Raw genomic sequence first — 20815 nt, 5'->3', positions numbered from 1 at the left:
ACTTCGGAGTAGTCAGTTTAGTCATTCAGTACCCCCAATCTCTTAGGATTAGGTTGACACAGCTCATGTATAAAAAAGTTGTTACTACATTTTATTTCATGACATCACTCATTTTTTTCATTCCATTATACAAGTCACCATAATTTGCTCAAAAATTTTAAAAGAAGTTCTAATCTTTTGGGGCTCATGTGTCAAAAATATTTTAAAATGGAGGCTTTTTTCCTGGTCTACTGCACTCTTCAACTTGGCATAAGAGATGCAAATAGATCTCTGTCATCCTCCCCTTGCTTACTTCAGGAAGATGGGGGAGTCACTTCCAAGAAAAATCCAGTACATTCAAATGTGGGGAAAAAAATCAGGGGTAGGGGTGTGTGTATGTGTTTGGTTTCTTGTTTGTGTCTCTGTAGCACCCTAATGAATAGTCACTCTCATGAGTTTACACATAAATTATAAACTGATTGAAAGCAGATATGACCAGTGGTTTCACATTACAAATGCTTACAGGTTTATAAAACATTTAGCAATGAAGGGTGTGTGTATACAAATGTGCTTTGGCACACATGGTCAAATACGCCGAGAGCCTTCTTTTGGGACAAATAGAAATGTTTTCTCTTGTGGTCACTGCTTTGATGACAGACAACTTTGTCCCTTCTATGGAAAAGTGCAGTGTTTACCAATGGGAATGAAGAAACGTCTACAGGGAAGAGAAATACATTCTTAGCATGTCACAGAAGAAACACTGGGTTTTCCCAGGGATAGTCATGCAATGCAAATTGCTAACTATGACATTTTCACAGAAACTTTTGATATAAATATTGTTTCAGTTGAAGACTTAGGTTCCTGGACTCCAAAATCAAGGCATAGTAATAATCAAGCAGGGAAAGATTTAGGTCTCTAGAGCAGATGAGTTAAGGTACAGTGTTCTAACAACAAGAAGGCACACATCTGTGACCTGGTTCAACCACATACTAAGTATGCCACCTTGGGCAAGTCACTCTTTTCTCAACCTCGTGTTCCTTACCTCTGAGAAGAGAGGGTTCAACTACATGCTCTCTGAGATCTATTCCAGCTCTAACCATTTAAAAATATGATTGCAGCAATGTTTTTAAATGTCTATGTCTTGGCACCATCTCAATTTCAGTATTTGTGAAGGAAATAATGTATCTTTTTTCTTTACCTATCTCATTATAGTGTTGCAAAGACCTTAGTTTAATAGACAAGGTGCCACATACGAGCTGCTATGAAAAGAGAAGAACAGGACACTGATGTCTGTACTGTCTCAGACAAGAGGCTGGCGATCAGCTGCCCAGACAGGAGGCGTGAGCATGGCTGTGAGTACAGCGAGCACTCTCAGTACATGTGGCCGCTAAATGGTGGAGGACATGTGGGCGCTGGGATCAAAGTGCGTGCAGCTCTGGAGATGGCAGCAACGATGTTGGGACTGGGCTTTGTGAAGGGAGCAAAATAAACCAAGTGTCCTTACGGTAGCCTTCTGTGAAACATGGTTTCCTGCCCCTCTCCGATCACGACAAAAAAGACAGTTCTTCAGAGTAGTTTTAATATACACATTTAAGATAATACTACTGAAAGAGCTGATGACACGTTGGAAGCTAGGTGTCTGACAAGTGCTCATGTCTGTGTACGTGCCATGGCGGGAAGGACTGTGACCAAAGGGCCATTTGTAAGTTGGCCTTTAGGGATTTGTTAGGAAATCTGCTCCTGGAACTCTGTTTGAAAAGGGAATCATTTTCTCCATTTAGACCACAAAAGGTATAAAATCTATAATGTCCCAGAACTAGATTATATGATCTAGATGATTATTTCCATGGGAAACTGTACCTTGAAGACGGAGCTAGCTTCACATCCTCTAACTTCGTGGGTTTTCTTACTAGTGACTGCCAGGATGCCTTTGTGTCAGGGTCCTGACCGATGCGGGTCGAGGAAATTAACACTATTTCTAGAAAATAAGGAATTTATGTACATAGCTGAGGGAGAAGGTGCTTCTTTTTCATTCACTCCTCATGTCACAAAGGGCAGTTGTACCAACAGGCAGAAGTAAGTGTGCCTCTCCTTCCACCAGGGCTGTCTGTGTGCTCCAGCAATTTGAACATGCACTCTTGAACAAACTAAGGCCTGCTTTATAATCCCCCAATTCTCTGTCCCTCCCCAGTTTCTCCCTCCTTCTTTTCATTACCTAGCCAATGACAGATAAACTTCCCAAAAAAGGACCTTGTAAGTATGCTCTTTATTTTCATCATGCTGTGAAAAAACTTTTATTGTAAGATTGATTTTATTATAATTTTTTATTGATATGTCTGTTCAATGAACGAGCATATTACTTGAGGGTAGGCATTGTGGGAGCTTAATAAATAGTTTATTAGTTTATTATGACTGTGATATTTTATTAATAACAATATAATTACCTCTCTGCAAAATATTTCTTGGGTTCCCTATATGAAAATAATCCAAACTTCAGCTACTGTTTACTGAGCCCCTTATACATATGTGTATATACACACATACACATACATATACATACATACATATAGATATATACAAGTTGTATGTGTATCCTAGAATTTATACACATAGACACATATATTCCACATTACCTAATTCTCAAGGCAACACATTTACAGGTGAGAAATTCTCCTAGGAATATATAACTGAGCCACACTAAATCATACAATGTGTTCAAGTCAAAATACAAGTCTGTCTGGGTCCAAATCACATGTCCTTCCTAACCTCCCCCTCCATCCCCTGACACTCGTGAACTTGGCACTGAAAGCGTATTGCAGTTCTTGGCCCTTATGATCCAAATTCATTTCACCCCACTTTTAGCCATAAACTGTTTGCTCCATCACAACAAGCCTACTTAACACTCCCGCTACCTGCACATACGCTTTATTATGCAAAGCTACCATCAGGGTGTCCTGCTAAAATGCAGTCACACATTCAGTAGGTTTGGAATGGTGTCTCACACTCCGCATTCCAACAAGCTCTCAGGAGATAACCAATGTTGCTGGTCTGTAGCTCACACTTTGAAGAGGAAAGTACTGGAGCATTCGTTTCCTGCCTGCCTTTGACCCTTCCCTTGAGAAAATGCTCCTCGCTCCTTTTCTTCCTCGTTCCCCCTTTGCTTCAATACTTTTTCCAGTTCTTCATCACTCTGACCTCTACTAAATCCCAGCAGCATTCTGTTAGTATTAGGATTAGCTTCTTGTTGTTCTTTTTTTTTTTTTTTTATGTATATCTCTCTTTGCCTAACAGACCTCCTGGAAGTACACATTTGTTATAACTTCTATGTTCCTCCCAGCACTTAGCATAGCACTCTTCTGTGGTAGTGTGGTGTATAAATACCAGCTCATCCTTCCAGTTTAAAAAGCGCCCTTCCAGAGTAATTTCCTTTCTCCAGTCAAGGAAGGAGCCAGCTCTAGGTGGGGGAGCTGTGGGCAGCCATGTCCTAATGTGTGTCTCCATGACAAATGAGTGAGTCGGAGTTCAGAGTTTGTTCTCTGACATTGGGGGTTTGACTGGCAAGAACAACTTTGTCTCTTTTTAGAAGAGGGGCCTTTCTGTAAATAAAAGTATGATCAAGAGCCCTATTTTATACATGTGAGTGAGGGCAACAAGAAGCTGGCCTGTGCAGGAGGAAGAATGCAGACAGCCCAAAGAACCCCAAGGGGGAGGGATCTAGGGAGGATGTCCAAAATCTCTACAGTCTTCTAGCGCCAGATAACAGTTCTTGAGGTAAACTTATACTGTTAGCCTTGGTCTCTATAATAAGTAGCTAATTTGTAAATAAATTTGTAGTAACTTATCATAAATAAAATAAACTCCCATTTATTTTCCCTTATGTGAGCTTTGGACTGTAGTTACTTACAACCAATCTAACATAAACAGGATTTATGTGTCTAATATTAATAATGATAATGCTAACCATGCTGTCTATGAACTTAATCTCACATACTGGCTTATCAGCCATCTCAGGAAATAGTGAAATGAAGAGTGGAGGGTCACATTCTGTTGCAAATTATCCTAAACGAATTGATGTTTCTCAAACTGAAGTCTTCAGAGCACTTATGTCGAAGTCATCTGAAGTGCTCTTTTAAAGTGGGTATTCCCAGGGAGAAATTGTTTGCAAACTCTGTATCTAATGAGTTACTGTCCAAAATATATGAAGAACTCATACAACTCAATAACCAAAAATTTTGATTTAAAAATGAGCAAAGGAACTGAGTAGACATTTTTCCAAACAAGACATACAAATGACCAACAAGTACATGAAAAGATGCTCAACATCACTAATCATCAGGGAAATGCAAATCTAAAGCACAATGAGATAGCACCCCTGTTAGAATGACTGGCAGCAAAAAGACAAGGAGTAAGTATTGGCAAGGATGTAGAGAAAAGGGCACCCTTGAGCACTCTTGGTGGGAACATAAATTGGCGCTGCTCCCATGTAAAACAGTATGGAGGGTCCTCTAAAAATTAAAAATAGAGCAACCATATGATCTGGTAATCCCACTTCTTGGTATGTAACCAAAGGAAACAATATCACTGTCTTGAAGAGATATCAGTACCCCCATGTTTACTACAGCATTATTTATAAAAGCCAAGATGCAGAAGCAACCTAATGATGTCTATTAATGGATGAAGGAATCAAAAATGTATAGTATATACTGAAATATAATGAAATTGTATATATACTGATATATAATGAAATTGTTCAGTCATAAAAAGTAGGAAATTCTGCCATTTACAAACAAATGAATGGACACTGTGGGCATTATGCTAAATGAAATAAGCCAGACAGAGAAAGACGAATATTGTATGATCTCACATATATGTGCCATATTAAAAAAAAAGTGAACTCATAGAAACAGAGAACAGACTAGTGGTTGCCAGGAGCAAGATGTAAGAGATATGGGAAATGGGTAAAGATGGTCAAAAGGTATAAAATTCCAGGTATAAGATAAATAAATCCTGGGATGTAATATATACTATGATGAACACAGTTAACAAAAAATATTGTATATTTGAAGTTTGTTAACAGAAATCTTAAAAGTTCTCACTGCAAGGAAAAATCTGTAAATATGTGAGGTAACAGATGTTAACTGGATTTATAGTAGTAATCATTTTGCTATACACACACACACACACACACACACACACACACACATATCCAATCATTTTGTTGTATACCCTAAACTATACAATATATCAATTATGTTGCAATGAAACTGGGGAAAATAAATAAAATGGACGTTCCTGGTTACCGCAGCTGACCTACTGAAACTTCTGGTGCTGGGAACAGAAATGTGAATTTTAATTAGGCTTCCAGATGTCCCATGGGCATTAGCAAAGACAGTTTGGCAAGACCTACACATACTACTCTGAATCAGTCTAAAAATTCACCACCTAACGTATTGCTTTTGACAGTAATGCCAACTTTAAGGTGGACTTTACCCCCTGCATTCTACATGTCATACTAAAATTCTGGTAGGACTCTGCAGTCTCCTATCACAAAATGAAAACATAAAGTATTTGTAAAGACCTTCAGGAAGTAGTTTTACTGATTTCTTAGGTTCCTTCTTCTAGCTGTCATTGAACCCAATGTCTGAGCCCAGTTTTCCTGATAGTAAAGGAAGTCTGTCACATGATCTAATGATAATGCTGTGCTACAATTTCAACCTACTTCCTCCTATTCTGCCCTCAGGATCAGTGCTAACAGCTTTCATGCCTTTAACCTCTGTTTTAGTCTTAGGATAACTAATTCAGCTTCCTGCATTTTGAGAGGTCAGAGTAAACATCAATCCAGAGTGATTATGACAAAATAATGAGATGCTTGAAAGTAATGTGACTTGTCTGTCCTTCATTTTCTTCATTGGAAATCAGTAAAGAAATGTATTCATATTTATTTGGATACTGATATGTAAATTTTTTCAAAGTGTTGCTCTGTGGCCTAAAATGTTATGTAGAGGCCTTTACCCTGTTATCACAGATGAATACACACTTAAGTGTCTCCTTCATGCTGTTAGGGCAGTGTAGAGTCAATTCCTGCCCAGGGAGCTTTAATCGCAGACGACGATCACGATAAACGGTGCAGCGTCAGTGTGGGCTCTCATGGCAATGCCTGCTGGGGCAGTTTTTAATGGGAGCATTGCCAGCATGCAGTTCTCAGAACTACTTCCGAGAAGGAGCTCTTCTGGCAGAATGGCTAAAATGGCTACTAAATAAGTATCATTACAGGATCTTCACATGTAGCATTTCTGGAGAATTCCCATATTTAAAGGACGCCAGTTATTGTAGTTGGTGCATACAACTGAGATTGCTTAAGTGAAGCAAGTGTTGTCCATGGCAGAGAGTGAATTAATGGCATATTAATAGGTTAAGCTATCATACTTTAATTTTTTGTGACCCATTATGTCATTTATAATCATAAATGAAGTAGCAGAGTGGGACCATGAAGAAAATATCCCAGAGCAAAACAGCATGAAGAACCGTGATAATGATGAGGATCCAGGTGGACAGGTGAGAGGTTTCTGGTTGGTGAACACTGACACTCCACTAAGAGTTTTTAAGTTGCCTCCAGAGGCATTCCTCATGTCTTTTCTTTTTTCCCTTAAAATTCAATTTGCAGCCTTAATCCCCAAATCAGGAACTACAGAAACTATTTTAAAGAACATTGTGTTAAGTAAAAAAGAGCCATTATGGCCAAGAGGAAGAACAGGGAGAAAATAAGAAGCAGACCACTTGATAAAATAAGGCATTTCACCATCCAAGGTGAGTTTCATAAAATTGAACATGTTCTCCTGAAGGCTTGGAACAGAATAAAAGAAAATATAACTTAATCAATGAGCAAAAACAAACAAGCAAAACCCCCTAAAACAAAACTATCCAAACCAAAAACAAACAAAAAGGTAAAACCCCCTTTGCATTCTACCAAATCTTTGACAAAAATGTTGGAGTACTCTAAGAATAAAAGGCTGTCCAGCTCTTGAGTGTGGAGATGCAAGGGGCTACAGATATGTTTTGGTTAGCCAGCATAGAAACTGAAAATGATCGAGCCTGGGGGAGTTGAAGACTTTAGATGGTTCATGTAAATACCCAGGTCGCCACAGGCCCCACTACTCACTCTCTTACAAGGAGCTTCTTCATATAGTTAATGCCACCAGAGGTTGGGGCTCCTCTTCGAGGCTCTTATCAAATCTGATGGGACAGATTGCCAGAGCTGGTAGAGCTGATGGATCATCTAGTCCAGAAGGCCCATTTAAGGTGGATTTAACAGAAACCAAAAGAGGTGTAACACGTGTTATAAGATTCTCACTAAGTAAGCAGAAGAAGCTCTAAGGCTGAATTTGGGCTGCTCAGGCACTCAACAACTTCTGTTGTTTGGCACAACCACATGATTTTAGTTGTACATTTTAAATCTTATGCTAAGTTAAACATGGCCTAAAAGAATCACAATGGTTCAGTTATCAACAACTCATGAATCGGCTTTAATATTCCCCCTGTTCCAGGGGGAATACCAGGAACACCCAGTTTCACAACTTTCTGCTCGATAAGCACTGTGATATCCAAATACACAGGAGTACAAAGACTTTTCATTCCCCTTCATCAGGAATTCACACAGCACCTTTACAGATTCTAAAATTTTAAGATACCCTTCAGTTCACCATTGCTTCGAAGCAGGTAACTTTCTGGGAACATATGACTATCTTAATATTAGCCTTAGTATTATTTCAGATGGAAGGGTACAATCATGTGTAGGAACTTAGTCATTATAGAGTTTTCAGGCCACGCAAAGCTAAGAGCACCAAGAAATCTACGTATTCCCCACATGCTCTCTCAGTGAGGATTCTCACCACAGATCAGTGTATTTGGCACCCAGTTGGTACACTGGGAGCTTATTTTAATTCAATATATTCTATGAACGTAAAACCAGTAAAGATAAATCAACCTCATGATTAACACATCTTTTAGAAGTACAGTTACATCTAAGTCAGAGTCTGAGTCACATTTAAAAGAAAAGTCACTGCTAAAGTTAATTTTCAAGAATATAGTCAAAAAGAAGAGAGGGTCAACTCTTGACAGTACTGCCAAGTATCAACACACAGACTTACCTCATACTCCTGGGAGAACTTCAAGTTGTCATTTGCTTTCAACCTTTCGATATGATCTGCAAGTTCCAAGATCGGTATTGGAGGGTGACTAGCCATACCTATTAAGAAGAAAGAAGAAACACATTTGAAAACAAATAAAAATGATGGTAACTATTCCAAAATATAGAAAATACGATAGTTAGAAATGGCCTGAAAATATGTGAGTAGTAAAGATGTTTTATGTGAGGAGGCAGGCAGATAGTTTGGTTACTCAAAGCAGGACATGCTCTGGAAGAATGAATTTCGTAGCCAAATGAAAAGTCACCAAGCATAGTCCCCAAACTAGCACTGCTGGTGTAGAAGAAAGCGTTATTGTGCTATGAATCAGTGCGGTTAGCTAGTGGAGAAAACTGAGAGTCAGGCTTGATGTCAACTTCTGCTTTGAGTAATGACTATTATGTCATTTCAAACTCCTTCTCCTGCACTGTGTGAAATGGAAACTGTGTAGAATTAAATGGTGTAAAGTGAACTAAGAAAACAGACATTGAGAAAGGCCTAAAAGGGAAAGTGTAGTAGCTTGACAGGAAACGTAAAGTGACTTATGCATAATCAAGGAAAACTAACTTGAAGAATGAAGGTTACCAGGGTAACCGGAATCATCTGAACCTGCAAAGGAAATGATGGTGTAAATAAAACAAAACAGAATGAATTTATTAAAAAAATGAAATGTATAGTATCATATACTTTTAAAAGGATTAATAAAAATGCAGCAAATTTTTACAGGATTCACTATACTTCGTGACTCAATTAAGATCGCTTTAATATTTCACAAATCTGTAGGTGACTGACATTCACATGCAAACATGGACGCAAAGAATAGCATGCATCACAGCTCATAGAGGATAATCACTGATGGCAAAACCAGACACCAAACTGAGTTTCAAAAATGTTTCCACTAGTAGCAGATTGTAGAGGTTGGGGTTGCAGCCTTCTCCTGGATGTTCATAAGTGGCTGCACTAATGGCTGTGGCATTTTACCCGGGTCCGATTATTCAACACCCAGTAAACCTACAATCTACTTCAGGTGTAAACATCTTTGTCCACTAATGGAAAATGAATCCAGGAAATGGTGGACAGGAGGGGGGAAAGGTGGAAAAAGAAAGAAAGCAGTGACAGGGGAAGCAGCAGGCACATCTTAGTTCAGTCTGCCAGCTGAAGATGTATCAGTTTCACGGATTCTGTTCAAAGGAATCCACTGCTAATTAGGATGATCTTCATGTTTTTCCAATGTTTCCTTTTCATATGATTTGCATTTTATTTCTTTCAGATTAATTCTTGTAACAGTAACATGAGAAAGTATTGCTGACTCATGTCTTATAGATACAAAATCCAACTGGCTAGAAAAACTTGAACTAGCATGCCCCCAGGGAAGCCTCTGAAGCAGACAAGGAATGAGAGAGGGGCTCAAACTGGAAGCCACGTTGACATTCAGCTGACCCTGGGACTCTGGAGGGACTCAGCCTGTGGAATGGTGACCATGAAGTCAACATGATGTGTGGTTACTTTATCGGCATTTTAGAAATCATGCCATTATTAAAAGTCACCCAGTAAGTTCCTTTATCTCAAATGCCAAATTATCAACAGTTCTGGTAAGGTAATCAAAACACTATTTTGATTCTTCTGTCTAGATCTTTATTTTAGCATAGTGCTGCGAATTTTGGTGTGTTAGCATTTAAGGCCTGAAGGTCTGATTCCAGGTAGCTAAAATCTTAATAGAAGACCCTATCCAAATGAATAGGTTTGGAAGTAGAAACTGTTTGTTGCTGATTTAATTATGCATTTGGGCCAAAATGTTGGAGTCCATTTCTGGAACTTTTCCATATAGATGATAGAATTGAACTAATTTACATTCTGTGCAGGGAGTGGGTGGGTGATAGTGGTCTGATAATTAAAGTGATCTTATCCAGATGAGGCGCCCCCAGTGACAAGAATGGAAATGCAAAGGCACAAGAGACTCTAGGCTTATCTGGAAATGGAAATGAAATAATGTGGACATCCATTACAGTGCTTTAACAGAGAAAATAATAGAGACAAAGATGTTTAGACCTTTTCGAGCGAATCGTGGGAGAGAGTTATTATCATATATGGACTGAGTGGTGGTTTGGCTAGAGAGGGAGGACACAGAGCCAATCAGGGAGGCGTAGGGGACTGAAATACTGCTCAAAGCTGCAAAAGTAAAGCCAGTTGGAGATGGGAAAAGTATTAGTATAACAGCAGTAGATCATAATAATCAACCAAAGATGTGATCAACATATTTACTTCTGGCATGCACTGGCACATGGTCTGGAAGCATTACTTCAGAAGCTAATTACAGAGAAATCCAAGCAAACCTTCACTGATTTATTCCATCTTAAACTAGGAGAAAATTGTGTGTGTGTGTGTGTGTGTGTGTGTGTGTGTGTGTATCATTTAAAGAAACCGTAGCATTCAAGAATTGTTGTTTAATTAGACTTAGCAGTATGTATCATATTATGTTGAAGTTTTAGAACAAGTAAAAATGGCAGAATGGATGTTTCACAGAAACAGTAGGAGAACTTGTGGGAATCTGATGCTATAGGAGAAGAAAGCCCAGACAACAGTACTGTACATGAATCCCACTTCTGGCTCTGCCACCTATGACTAGGAGTAAATCAATGGTGATTAAGTATCTCTTTTTGCTTATCTGTAAAATGAGGGTGCAGCACTAATTCTGGAGTCACTCCCCCTCTTTATAACTCCCATTTCTACCACACGTCGACAGGATCTGTGAATGCAGGGAGTGACAGAGAAGGGCCTCTGGGATGCAGTTCACATATAAGGGCTCTGAAAGTCAGGGCACCTTTCCTCTGAGGGGTGGTGAATATTTGCTTTTTGCAAAATCAAAAACTATCATGTAATTTAATTTTCTACTTTCTGAATTTTTTAAGTTTAACATAATTTTGCTTAGCTAGCCAAAAGGCATATAACTATGTATACCACATATCAACATAAAAGTTATGGTGAAGGATAAACCTGGGATGAAACTCCTCTAACATGAAACTATTTAGCTCACATCAGAAAAAAATCTACTTTTTTAAAAAAGATTTTATTTATTTACTTTTAGGGAAAGGGGAAGGGAGGGAGAAAGAAAGGGAGAGAAACATTGGTTGCCTCTTGCATACCCCCAACTGGGGACCTGGCGCACATCCCAGGCATGTGCCTTGACTGGGAATGGACCAGCGACCTTTAGATTTGCAGGCTGGCACTCAATCCGCTGAGCCATACCAGCCATGGCAGAAAATGATCTACTTTTTACAAAATAGTGTTATATTATTCCCTCCAAAACTTCTCCATTGTCCAATGGTGAAAAAATTTTATATGATATAAATCAAGCACGTTAGATACCGAATATAAAAGCAGACATGCTAAGAAAACTATAAAGTTGACTTCACTGTGGTAGCTTTTCAACACTTTTTAGGGCAACCTGGCCTTTGTTCATTGTCTATAAACCAAAGTTTTAAAGGGCCAGTGTTTTTTCACATTAGCATCACTTGAGGTATTTTAAAATTCCTTCTTTCCAGACTAATTAAGTCAGAATCTCTAAGTGTGGAAGCCAGACATTGATATTTTTAAAGTTCCCAGTAATGGCTCTTGGTCCTATGAGAATTCTTAATGGGGCCCTATAATTTCATTTATTTAATTTTCATTCAATAATCTTATCAGAGTTTATGAGAATGAGATCAGCTTTCTTCTGGTGCTACCCTTGAATCTGCTTTTAATACTTCAGCCATATTAGTAGCAAAAAACTTGAAGAACAGCTCACAATGGATGAGGATTCATCAGGGTCCTAATTTTATCATCCGGAAGCTACAAATGCACAACATAAATGCATTTGAAAGGCACATGCTGGATGTGAGCAGAGTTCCCTTTCTGAAGCTCTGATATCCACTGTTAACATGAAAAATGACAGATGTAGTCACTGAAATCTGCCTGAGGATGAAGGAAAACATGGCAGCTACTTTTAATAGGGTGCATATTTGTGAGGGTAATGTGATGGTAATGCAATGTACTGCTTTCCTTAGAAGCAGTAAAACTTGAAAATCATAGCATTTTAAGCTGAGGGGTGCCTTAGAGCACACTTAGTCCATTTTGTGATGTTTGAGGATTCTGAAGTCCAGAGAAGTTAAATTAATTGCGCATGTTAGCCTGGCTAGTAAATAAAGTCTTAAGTAGTTTTGGCATCTCTCCAGTGTATTCTTTCTAGAATGGCAGTTATGACCTCCTACAGTAGGCGGAAGAGTTTCCAGGGGCTGAGGGGCCAGGCTGGGAAGCTAAATCATGGAAGGTGTCTAGGTGTTGCACAGCAAACCTTTCACAACGAAATGCATGCGTCACTCTTTCCGTCTAATGAGCAGCCTTCAAGGGCTGTCCTTCATTCCCCTAGTTTCAATGGAGGCTAGATAAAGAAAAAATACTTCTCGATTATAGAAATGTAATAGAGAAATGGAGAGGAAATGGCAACTAATGTTCAGTCTCAATGTCAGGGCACCTTTAAGGGTGACAGAGACTGTGGAGAACTTGCAGGAGGGTGAAACTACCCAGCCCAGCAGGGCTGGAGGGAGAGGCTTTTCACATTTTCAACAGCAACTGAAAACCTAGATTGCTACATGACGTTTCTTCAGTTTTCATGGTTGACTCAGGATTTCGTTGAAGCTCCATGGGGTTCAAAGACAAGACCTTTGCCAGCCACTTTTTGCTAACTAGACTGTGACCTCTGTTTTGAAAGAGCAAAATGTTCCTTTCATGTGTGAATGAAAATCAAAGAAGGTTGAGAATGACAGAGTGCATGCTCTATCCACCAGGCAATGGGCTGGACAATGAGCACGGGGTGCAGAACAGGAAAAGGTCACTTCTCACATGAGTCGCCCTCTGACCTGTGGGTTCATCTGTTTTCCCCTTGGCTCCCATGATAATTTTACTAATTAGAAAAAATGAAGCTCAGAGGGATAAAAGGACTCAGCCAGGATATCCTTATCAGTACAACTATGGTTACATGGGGATTTGACACCAGACCTTGTCACTTCTCATTTAGGCCACTTCTCATTATGTCACACTAAGTGGTAACTCACTAACGTCCCAGAAGAATGATAACACACACACAAATACAGGCCTGCGAGACTAGGTTACCTACATAGTAATACAGAGATCACAAAGCATCCTCAGTTTCAGAAAATGTGTCAATAACATAATGGCTTAATTGTAGAAGGTTTGCACACCCTTTTGGTGGTAGGAAAAAGGTAAAGGGTGCTGATACACACTCCTGTATTTCCAGTTACTTCTCCTCAAAGTATTGAGAGATTCCATGAAAACTTAAAGGTATATAGTCAAAATGTTAAAAACTCTAGTGTTATTTGGCAGAATGACTTTAAAAATCCTCAATTCACAATATTTTTGCTTTTAAAATGTTGTTATATTTCACTAAGCCAGTAATTTAATCAACAGTATGCTTCACCTGAGTTTTTTTATCAATAGAGAAATGTTTATCAAATACTTGCTTTATTTTCCCATTAAATGCCAAAAGATACTTGACAACAACACAACTGTTTTGCTAAAAAGAGTTGTTGAGGTCACTAACAGTGGCGGGACATTTTTTACGTGTTTTTCTTTTCTGTAACTACATATTTATAAGGACTCAGGAACATTCTCTTTATAGTTTCCTACTCAACAAATTGTAATAAAGGCTGAATAGTTTATAGTCATGGAATAGGGAAAAACTAATTTGTTCATCAAATTTGTAACTGTAGTCCTGTCAAAAATGCACTTAATTGAATTAACAATCATAGGGAGAAACTTAGTCTGTAAAATATTTGTCAGGTTATATAATGTATGCACTATTTATAATACCCTGAATGAAATACAGATACTCTTATGTTTACATTTTGTCTCGTGGGTGAATGATGAATTAAATACAAAAGAGAACATTGATTTGTCAGGTATAATTGCTTCTTGGTGAAAACATAATAACAATTTGAACTTAATCCACAACTTGGATCATCGCTGAGGGAAAGAAACATCAAGAGTGATTTTTCATCCAAGTGCTGGATGGCATAATTAAAACTCATTTTTTTATGGAGGATTTTTCAGAGTGCAGAATTTGAATAAACCATGTTTCTAACATCAGATATTTACCATTTGGGTTCTATGAATCAAGATTTTTGAAATGTAAAATATAAAGAGCACATAGGGTATTCTTAACCCAGGTCATATACCTATGTCTCTTTCAGTACAAAATAAAATATGAAGATAAGAAAGAGCAGGTACACTAACCCTTCATCAGATGTATCAGTGAATGTTATCCCATGCAGTGGGTTGTCTTTTTTCTTTTGTTGATGTTTTTCTTTGCTGTGCGAATACTTTTTAGTTTGATATAGTCTATTTATTTTTTTCTTTTGTTTTCCTTGCCTGAGGAGTTATATCAGGAAAAAATACTGAAACGAGCAATATCCGAGATTTTACTGCTCATGTTTTCTTCTAGGGCTTTATTGTCTTGGATCTCGTATTTAAGCCTTTAATACATTTTGAATCCTTAAGAAGGTGGTCTAGTCTCACTTTTTTTCGCATATCTGTCCAATTTCTCCAACACCATTTATTGAATAAACTATCTTTAGCTAATTGAATGGGTTTGCTCCCTCTGTCAAATATTAATTGACTATAAAGGTGTGAGCTTATTTCTGGGCTCTTTATTTTGCTCCATTGATCTATGTGTCTGTTTTTATGTCAATACCATGCTGTTTTGATTACTATGGCCTTAGAGTATAGTTTAATATTAGGTAGCATGATTCCTCCAACTTTGTTCCTCTTTCTTGGGATTGCTAAGTGGGGCCTTTTGTGGTTTCATATCAATTTTTGAAATATCCAAAGTTTATAAAGAAAATAAAACCCAATACCAATAAATAAACAATGCAATTAAAAAATGGGGAAAGGACCTGAATAGACACTTCTCCAGTGAGGACATACAGATGGCCAATAGATAGGAAAAGATGCTCAACATCACTAGCTATCAGAGAAATGCAAATTGAAACCACAGGGAGAAATCATTTCACACCTGTCAGTATGGCCATCATCAATAAATCATCAAAGAAGCGCTGGTGAGGATGTGGAGAAAGGGGAACCCTTTTGCACTGTAGGTGGAAATGCAGATTGGTGCAGCTTTCATGTAAAACGTATGGATATACCTCCAAAATTTAAAAGTGGATCTGCCTTTTGACCCAGTGATCCCACTTCTGGGAATATAGCTGAAGAAACCCAAAACACTAATTTGAAAGAACATAAGCACCCCTGTGTTCATTGCAGCATTATTTACAATCACCAAGACATGGAAGCAGCCCAAGTGTCCATCAATAGATGAGTGGCTAAAACAAGCATGGGACATTTACACAGTAAAATACTACTCAGTCATAAAAAAGAAGAAAATTTTACCCTTTGTGACAGCATGGATGGATCTGGAAAACATTATGCTAAGTGAAATTAGCCAATCAGAGAAGGACAAATATTCAATACCATATGATTTCACTCATATGTGGAATCTAACGAACAAACTGAACTAACAAGCAAAACAGACAGACTCATAGATGGAGAGCAGGATGATTGTCATGGGAAGGGCAGTTAGGGAGATAGTTAGGGAGGGTTAGGAGGGATCAAACAAAAAAGGAAAAGGACTCAGGGACATGGACAACAATGTGGTGATTGCAGTGGGGAGAAGGGTATAAGGGAAATAAATGGTACTGGAAAAATACCATAAAAATAAAAATAAATAAAGGCAGTACATGGAAAATGAACCTTGTTAGCACTGACACCATTAAGAATACTAATGCATCAAAAGACACTCATGAGCTTTTGAAGCCCATCCAATTGCTGTACAGGCATTTCTGCTGCTGATACTACTATTTCTAATATGTTAACTTCTTATGAGTTTGTTTGTTTTGCATACCCCATCAATCACCTACTGTCCACGCATGCTTTAGGGCAAAACATATTAAGGTCATTTCACAAAATGAAAATGAGGCCTTTATGTGGTAATATCTGATCATCAATTTTTATATCCTTTTCCCCAAAAGATGCAAGTAGAAACACTAGAGTTTTGATTTTGTTTGAATTTTTTTGGAGGGAGGTGTGTGAGTAGGTGCAGATACTAAAATAAAAGAATTTTTCAGGAAAAAGTTTTCTGATGAAAAGTGACAAATCAACCAAAGGTGGTGTGTGTGTGTGTGTGGTACATGCTGTGTGGTGTGGTGTGCGTGTGTTTGAGGGGGTGGATTTTACAGGCACAGAGAGAAGCGGTGACTGGAGCATCCTCTGATGCTATTAGTTACATGCTCCCTTACACCTTTTTTTGTACTAGAAAGAAAGCTTATTTCCCTGAGAGCCAAACTTCTAAATTACCTTCACTGCAAAAAAGTAAAAATATGAACACGTACTGGCAATTTCTTTGATTTTCTTATACATCACCATCTTTTGACAATATTATATTTATTAAAGTCATTTGGTCCAATTCTAGAGGCCATGGCCCAGAGGAGCTACACTCTAAGTAAAAGCTTTTTACAGTACTTAAAAAAAACAACAAAAAATAACCTGTAATAGGCAGTCTCTATCAAAATGGTAAATGTGCCTACCCTACAGCCCTACAATCACCCTTCCAGGTGTCTAACATTCAGAAATAGCAAAAAAGATCTGAAAAGACGGGCTCAGTATGGCTCATTACAGTATTATTTGCAAAGCAAAGCATGGGAAATAACTTAGTCTCTATTAATAAGGAATGAGTCCACACTTTTGAGATATCTGTAAAGTAGAATAACATCAGTTGTTAAAAAAGGAAATAAAACTTAATACAGTATCTTGCAAAAAGTCTATTTTTACATAGTTAAATGTTAAAACAGGAAATTTTATATAAATGTACCTATCTATAGCTCTACACACCTGCTATATATTTTATAATTTAAATAACTGGATATCCATATAAAGGGCCTGGAAGGATGTGCATGGAGCTATAAATGGTAAATCTTTCTTGAGGGTAAAATTGGAGTAGCTATAGGAAATTTTTTACTTTTTATTTTCAATATATCAAGAAACAAAAATAAAAAGTGGTGGAATAAAGAGTAATTTTTAAGTGCCTTTTTTGACTAACAAAAATTTTCAAATATACTAAATATTTGAGTTAACATAATGAACACTTATGTGGCCACAACCTATGGACAATGGTTGTTGACAAGTTTATTTTTCATTTTACAACATCTTCCAATAAACGTGTGTTGCTTTTGTCACTAAGAACAAAAAAATTTCCAGGGTGGGGCTGTAGTCATTGGATGACTTGGAATTTATTATTTTTAAGTAGAAAAACTTTCCCCCAATGTAGGCTAATGGACATAGTTAACTTGTTTAATGCATAACTCATGTGTCAATCATCCTAACACATACCTGATTACTGCTGCTCAGAAAGGTGTATGAGGCTTAGTAAAGGCTTCTTTTAAAAATATCTTTTATAAGTGAATATTTTCTTCCCATCCTACACAGATCTTAGAGACCTGTACAACTTGATTAACTGTTAATTCTAGTTCTTCTACCATATTTCCTCTTTCCTTTTCTCATTTTGCCCAATTTATTCCATTAACTATTTGAAGTGGCCAGTGTAACTTTAGCTAAATCATACCTTCCCATGTATTTAGGTCTTTGTTTTACTTTTGTAGGTCATGGGTGATAAAGCAATGCCCCTTTAATTACATGGTCCACACTAGTTCTGACTGACCCTGAACATTAAGAAATGATGATTTATTGACGTAAACCACATTCTTTTAAGAGATTAGGTAGTTCTAAATATAACTTGCCTGTATCCTGGCATCTGAATCTGACAGACAGATAAACATGTTCATGGGAAATATCTACAAACAGAGGTACCTATTTTCAACTGGGAAAATATGAGACTTCCTTACTCTGTTCAGATGCTTAAATGCAGTGTTTCACTAACAGTGACTTGATTGCCACCCCAAATTTGGAAAGTATGCTAAAGCAATGTTCTCTCCACATCCTACAACTTTCCAAAGATAGTTACACTGAAAACAACAGGTTTCTCTATCTTCCCTTTTTGTGCCTTAGCTGAGAGACAGTGATTCTGATCTTCCATTCTTCTAACCCAAAGACAGGTATGTTTGTGGTACTGCAGTTGAAGATAAAATTCCTTGGAGCACTTAAACTGTTACAGTACTGCATTTATATGAAATCTGGAATGTGCATTTCAATACCTTTTGAATATCTGGCAGAATTGAGGGGAAAAATTCCATCTCCTTGCATTTAGACTCTCTAACAATATTAAATAACTTAAAAAGTAAATATGTTTTTTTATTCACAAGATGGTTTTTAAAAAGAAAAGTAGAATTCATAGAGTCCATGGACTAAGCAAAATCTTCCTTTATCTTCTGAAAGAACTATTGCATTTCAAATGGTATTGTTTGGTAATATCACCCACAACAGACCCATCAGAACTAGAAATCAATTTGCTTTCATGAACAAGTTCTGTGCTAGGGGCTGGTTATATCAATCGCCAGTTTCTGATTTTATTGAAAGTCATTTGTCTGCAGTGAATACATGAATGATTATTTCCCCACTTATGCATACCTTTAATAAACATTGCCAAACTTTCTAATGTTTGGGGATAAGCAATTATACATTCAGAGGTCTGATGTATATAAAAGCACCTTTCAGATAGTGAAAGGCAATGTTTTTGGTCTAAAATCCAAAAATTAAGTAGAGTCATATTATCTGCTATGCAACACCTAATAAAGGATCATTTTATATCACCATCTCAGAAAACTCAACATAATTCATAAATAAGAGGAGAGGAAGAAGAACAAAAAGTTTCCTGAGTTAACAATCCCACTTTCTGCTCTCATCCTATTGGCAAGTAAATCAGGTAATTCATAGCCACTGGCTGGAATCCATACTGGCTGAAGCAAATCATCACATTAATATGAATTTCACATTATCAGCTGCATCTATTTCCTTTGTAAAATGGTCCAATTTTCAAGACAGCAGGCCACATTATAGATCTTGGAAGGTGAATAGACTTTCTCAACAAATCAAGCTTAAGTAGATTGCTTACCTGAGCTAAAGGGCACAAGATAATGCTTCCTAAGTGAACAACTTCTGTTGTTCTGTTCTCCTCCTCTACTAAATCTCCTCTCTCCTTATTCATTTTGCCCACTTCACCCTGTTATCTGTGTGAGGTGGTAAGTCTAAGCTTGGTTAAACAATACCATCTATACACTTAGGTTCCCATTTTAATTTTGTAAATTATTTGGTGATATAAGCAACGTCACTTCAATTGTAACCTTCATTTTCCTTTTCAGTGACTTATGTGCATTTTAACAGGTTATCTCTGTAAATGTGTCCAATATTTCCACATACATTCTCAATAAAATTCTAAGGATTGGCCATGTTTGCAAAATCACCTGTAAAAGTGAGAAGTACTTATAGGTGGAGGTCTCTCAGTTGAAGGCATTTCTGCTTCCTTTCCTGTAATCTGCTAAGAATCCTTTCCACACAGTGCCCATCCAAGCTTTGCATCAATGCCTATAAACATTCTGTTGTTTCGGGAGGTGGTGAGGGAAAACACTCCCATTAGCTTTCTTCTTGGGGGCTACCTTTGCCTTTCCACTCAACCCTATAGTATACTTAGGTCTCTGTCAGAAGACCAAGGTTATTTCCCATACAGATAACACTTTATGCAGAAGTCAGAGGAAGTGGGGTAGGGCAGTGCCAAGCAGCAAGATACTGAGAAACATAATTATTTTCTCCATTTCTGCAATGTACTGCTCTTTTAAAGGTGATGAGGCAACATATATAAGAAATCATTTATGAAATTATTGCTGTGGCTTCAACATCCTCCATACAATGGTTTAGCCAAATTGAAAAGCACACGAATTCCTGAGTCCATTATTAAGAAGGTACCTGTAGCTCTACTGAAAAAGTTTTACTGCTCAGTGCATATCAAGTTGCTTTAATGGAGCACTGAGCAGGTGACTCAACAGGGAGCATCCAGGAACATCAGAGATCCTGGAGGACTTCACAGTTTGTTCAATCATGGTGCACATGTGCACAATCTACATTGGTCAGTCTTTTCCATAATACACCCACTGGAGATTTCTGGCTCCATGAACATTTCCTCCCAACTTTTATGCTGATGAAGATATATTTTTCTTTTTAAAAAACAATTTTTAAAAGTCAAACTTCATTTGCAATAGAAATTAAACAAAGCCCATTTATGATCATTTGTATAACCACATTGAAAATGCCAAATGTTTCTTTGAATTAAATAGGTACCAGTTACTATAACATATCTACATGTAAAAGAGAAAATATGCTAAATACAATAAACCATATATTTTCACTTAAAAGCAACTCATCACAAATGTGTAGTTAAATAAATCTGTGGTGTACCCTACTGTGAGTTAGAACATCCATTCAACACAATGAAAAATTCCCAACAACTGGGAGTATGATGCTGCCACATTTCAATCAAACAGACTTCTTGGATAAGCTCCTTACTGTGCTCATTATCTTTAGGCACTAAGAGTGCCACTCAGTTTATGTTTTTAGCTTTCTTTACCATTCATTGCTTGACATTCATTTGATATAAACAA

The 20815-nt window shown here is 37.6% G+C and overlaps 1 protein-coding gene across 8 annotated transcripts in view; it reads right to left on the bottom strand.

Moving 5' to 3' along the window:
* Window positions 1–20815, bottom strand: part of PTPRD (protein tyrosine phosphatase receptor type D) — a 514409-nt gene that overhangs the window by 108418 nt on the left and 385176 nt on the right. For 5 of the 8 annotated variants that reach the window (XM_045840044.1, XM_045840045.1, XM_045840046.1 and 2 more), the window contains one exon: window positions 8127–8224. In XM_045840044.1, the coding sequence (XP_045696000.1) occupies window positions 8127–8224 (98 nt within the window). Of the gene's footprint in view, window positions 1–8126; window positions 8225–8729; window positions 8772–20815 lie in introns of all 8 variants that reach the window. The other 3 variants (XM_045840040.1, XM_045840041.1, XM_045840042.1) reach the window with 1 other exon arrangement.

Source organism: Phyllostomus hastatus, unplaced genomic scaffold (assembly GCF_019186645.2).
Source record: "Phyllostomus hastatus isolate PE091 unplaced genomic scaffold, TTU_PhHast_1.1 phas_contig_34, whole genome shotgun sequence".
Taxonomy (NCBI): domain Eukaryota; kingdom Metazoa; phylum Chordata; class Mammalia; order Chiroptera; family Phyllostomidae; genus Phyllostomus; species Phyllostomus hastatus.
The sequence above is the reverse complement of the archived record's forward strand: the minus strand, read 5'-3'. Positions and strand labels throughout refer to the sequence as shown.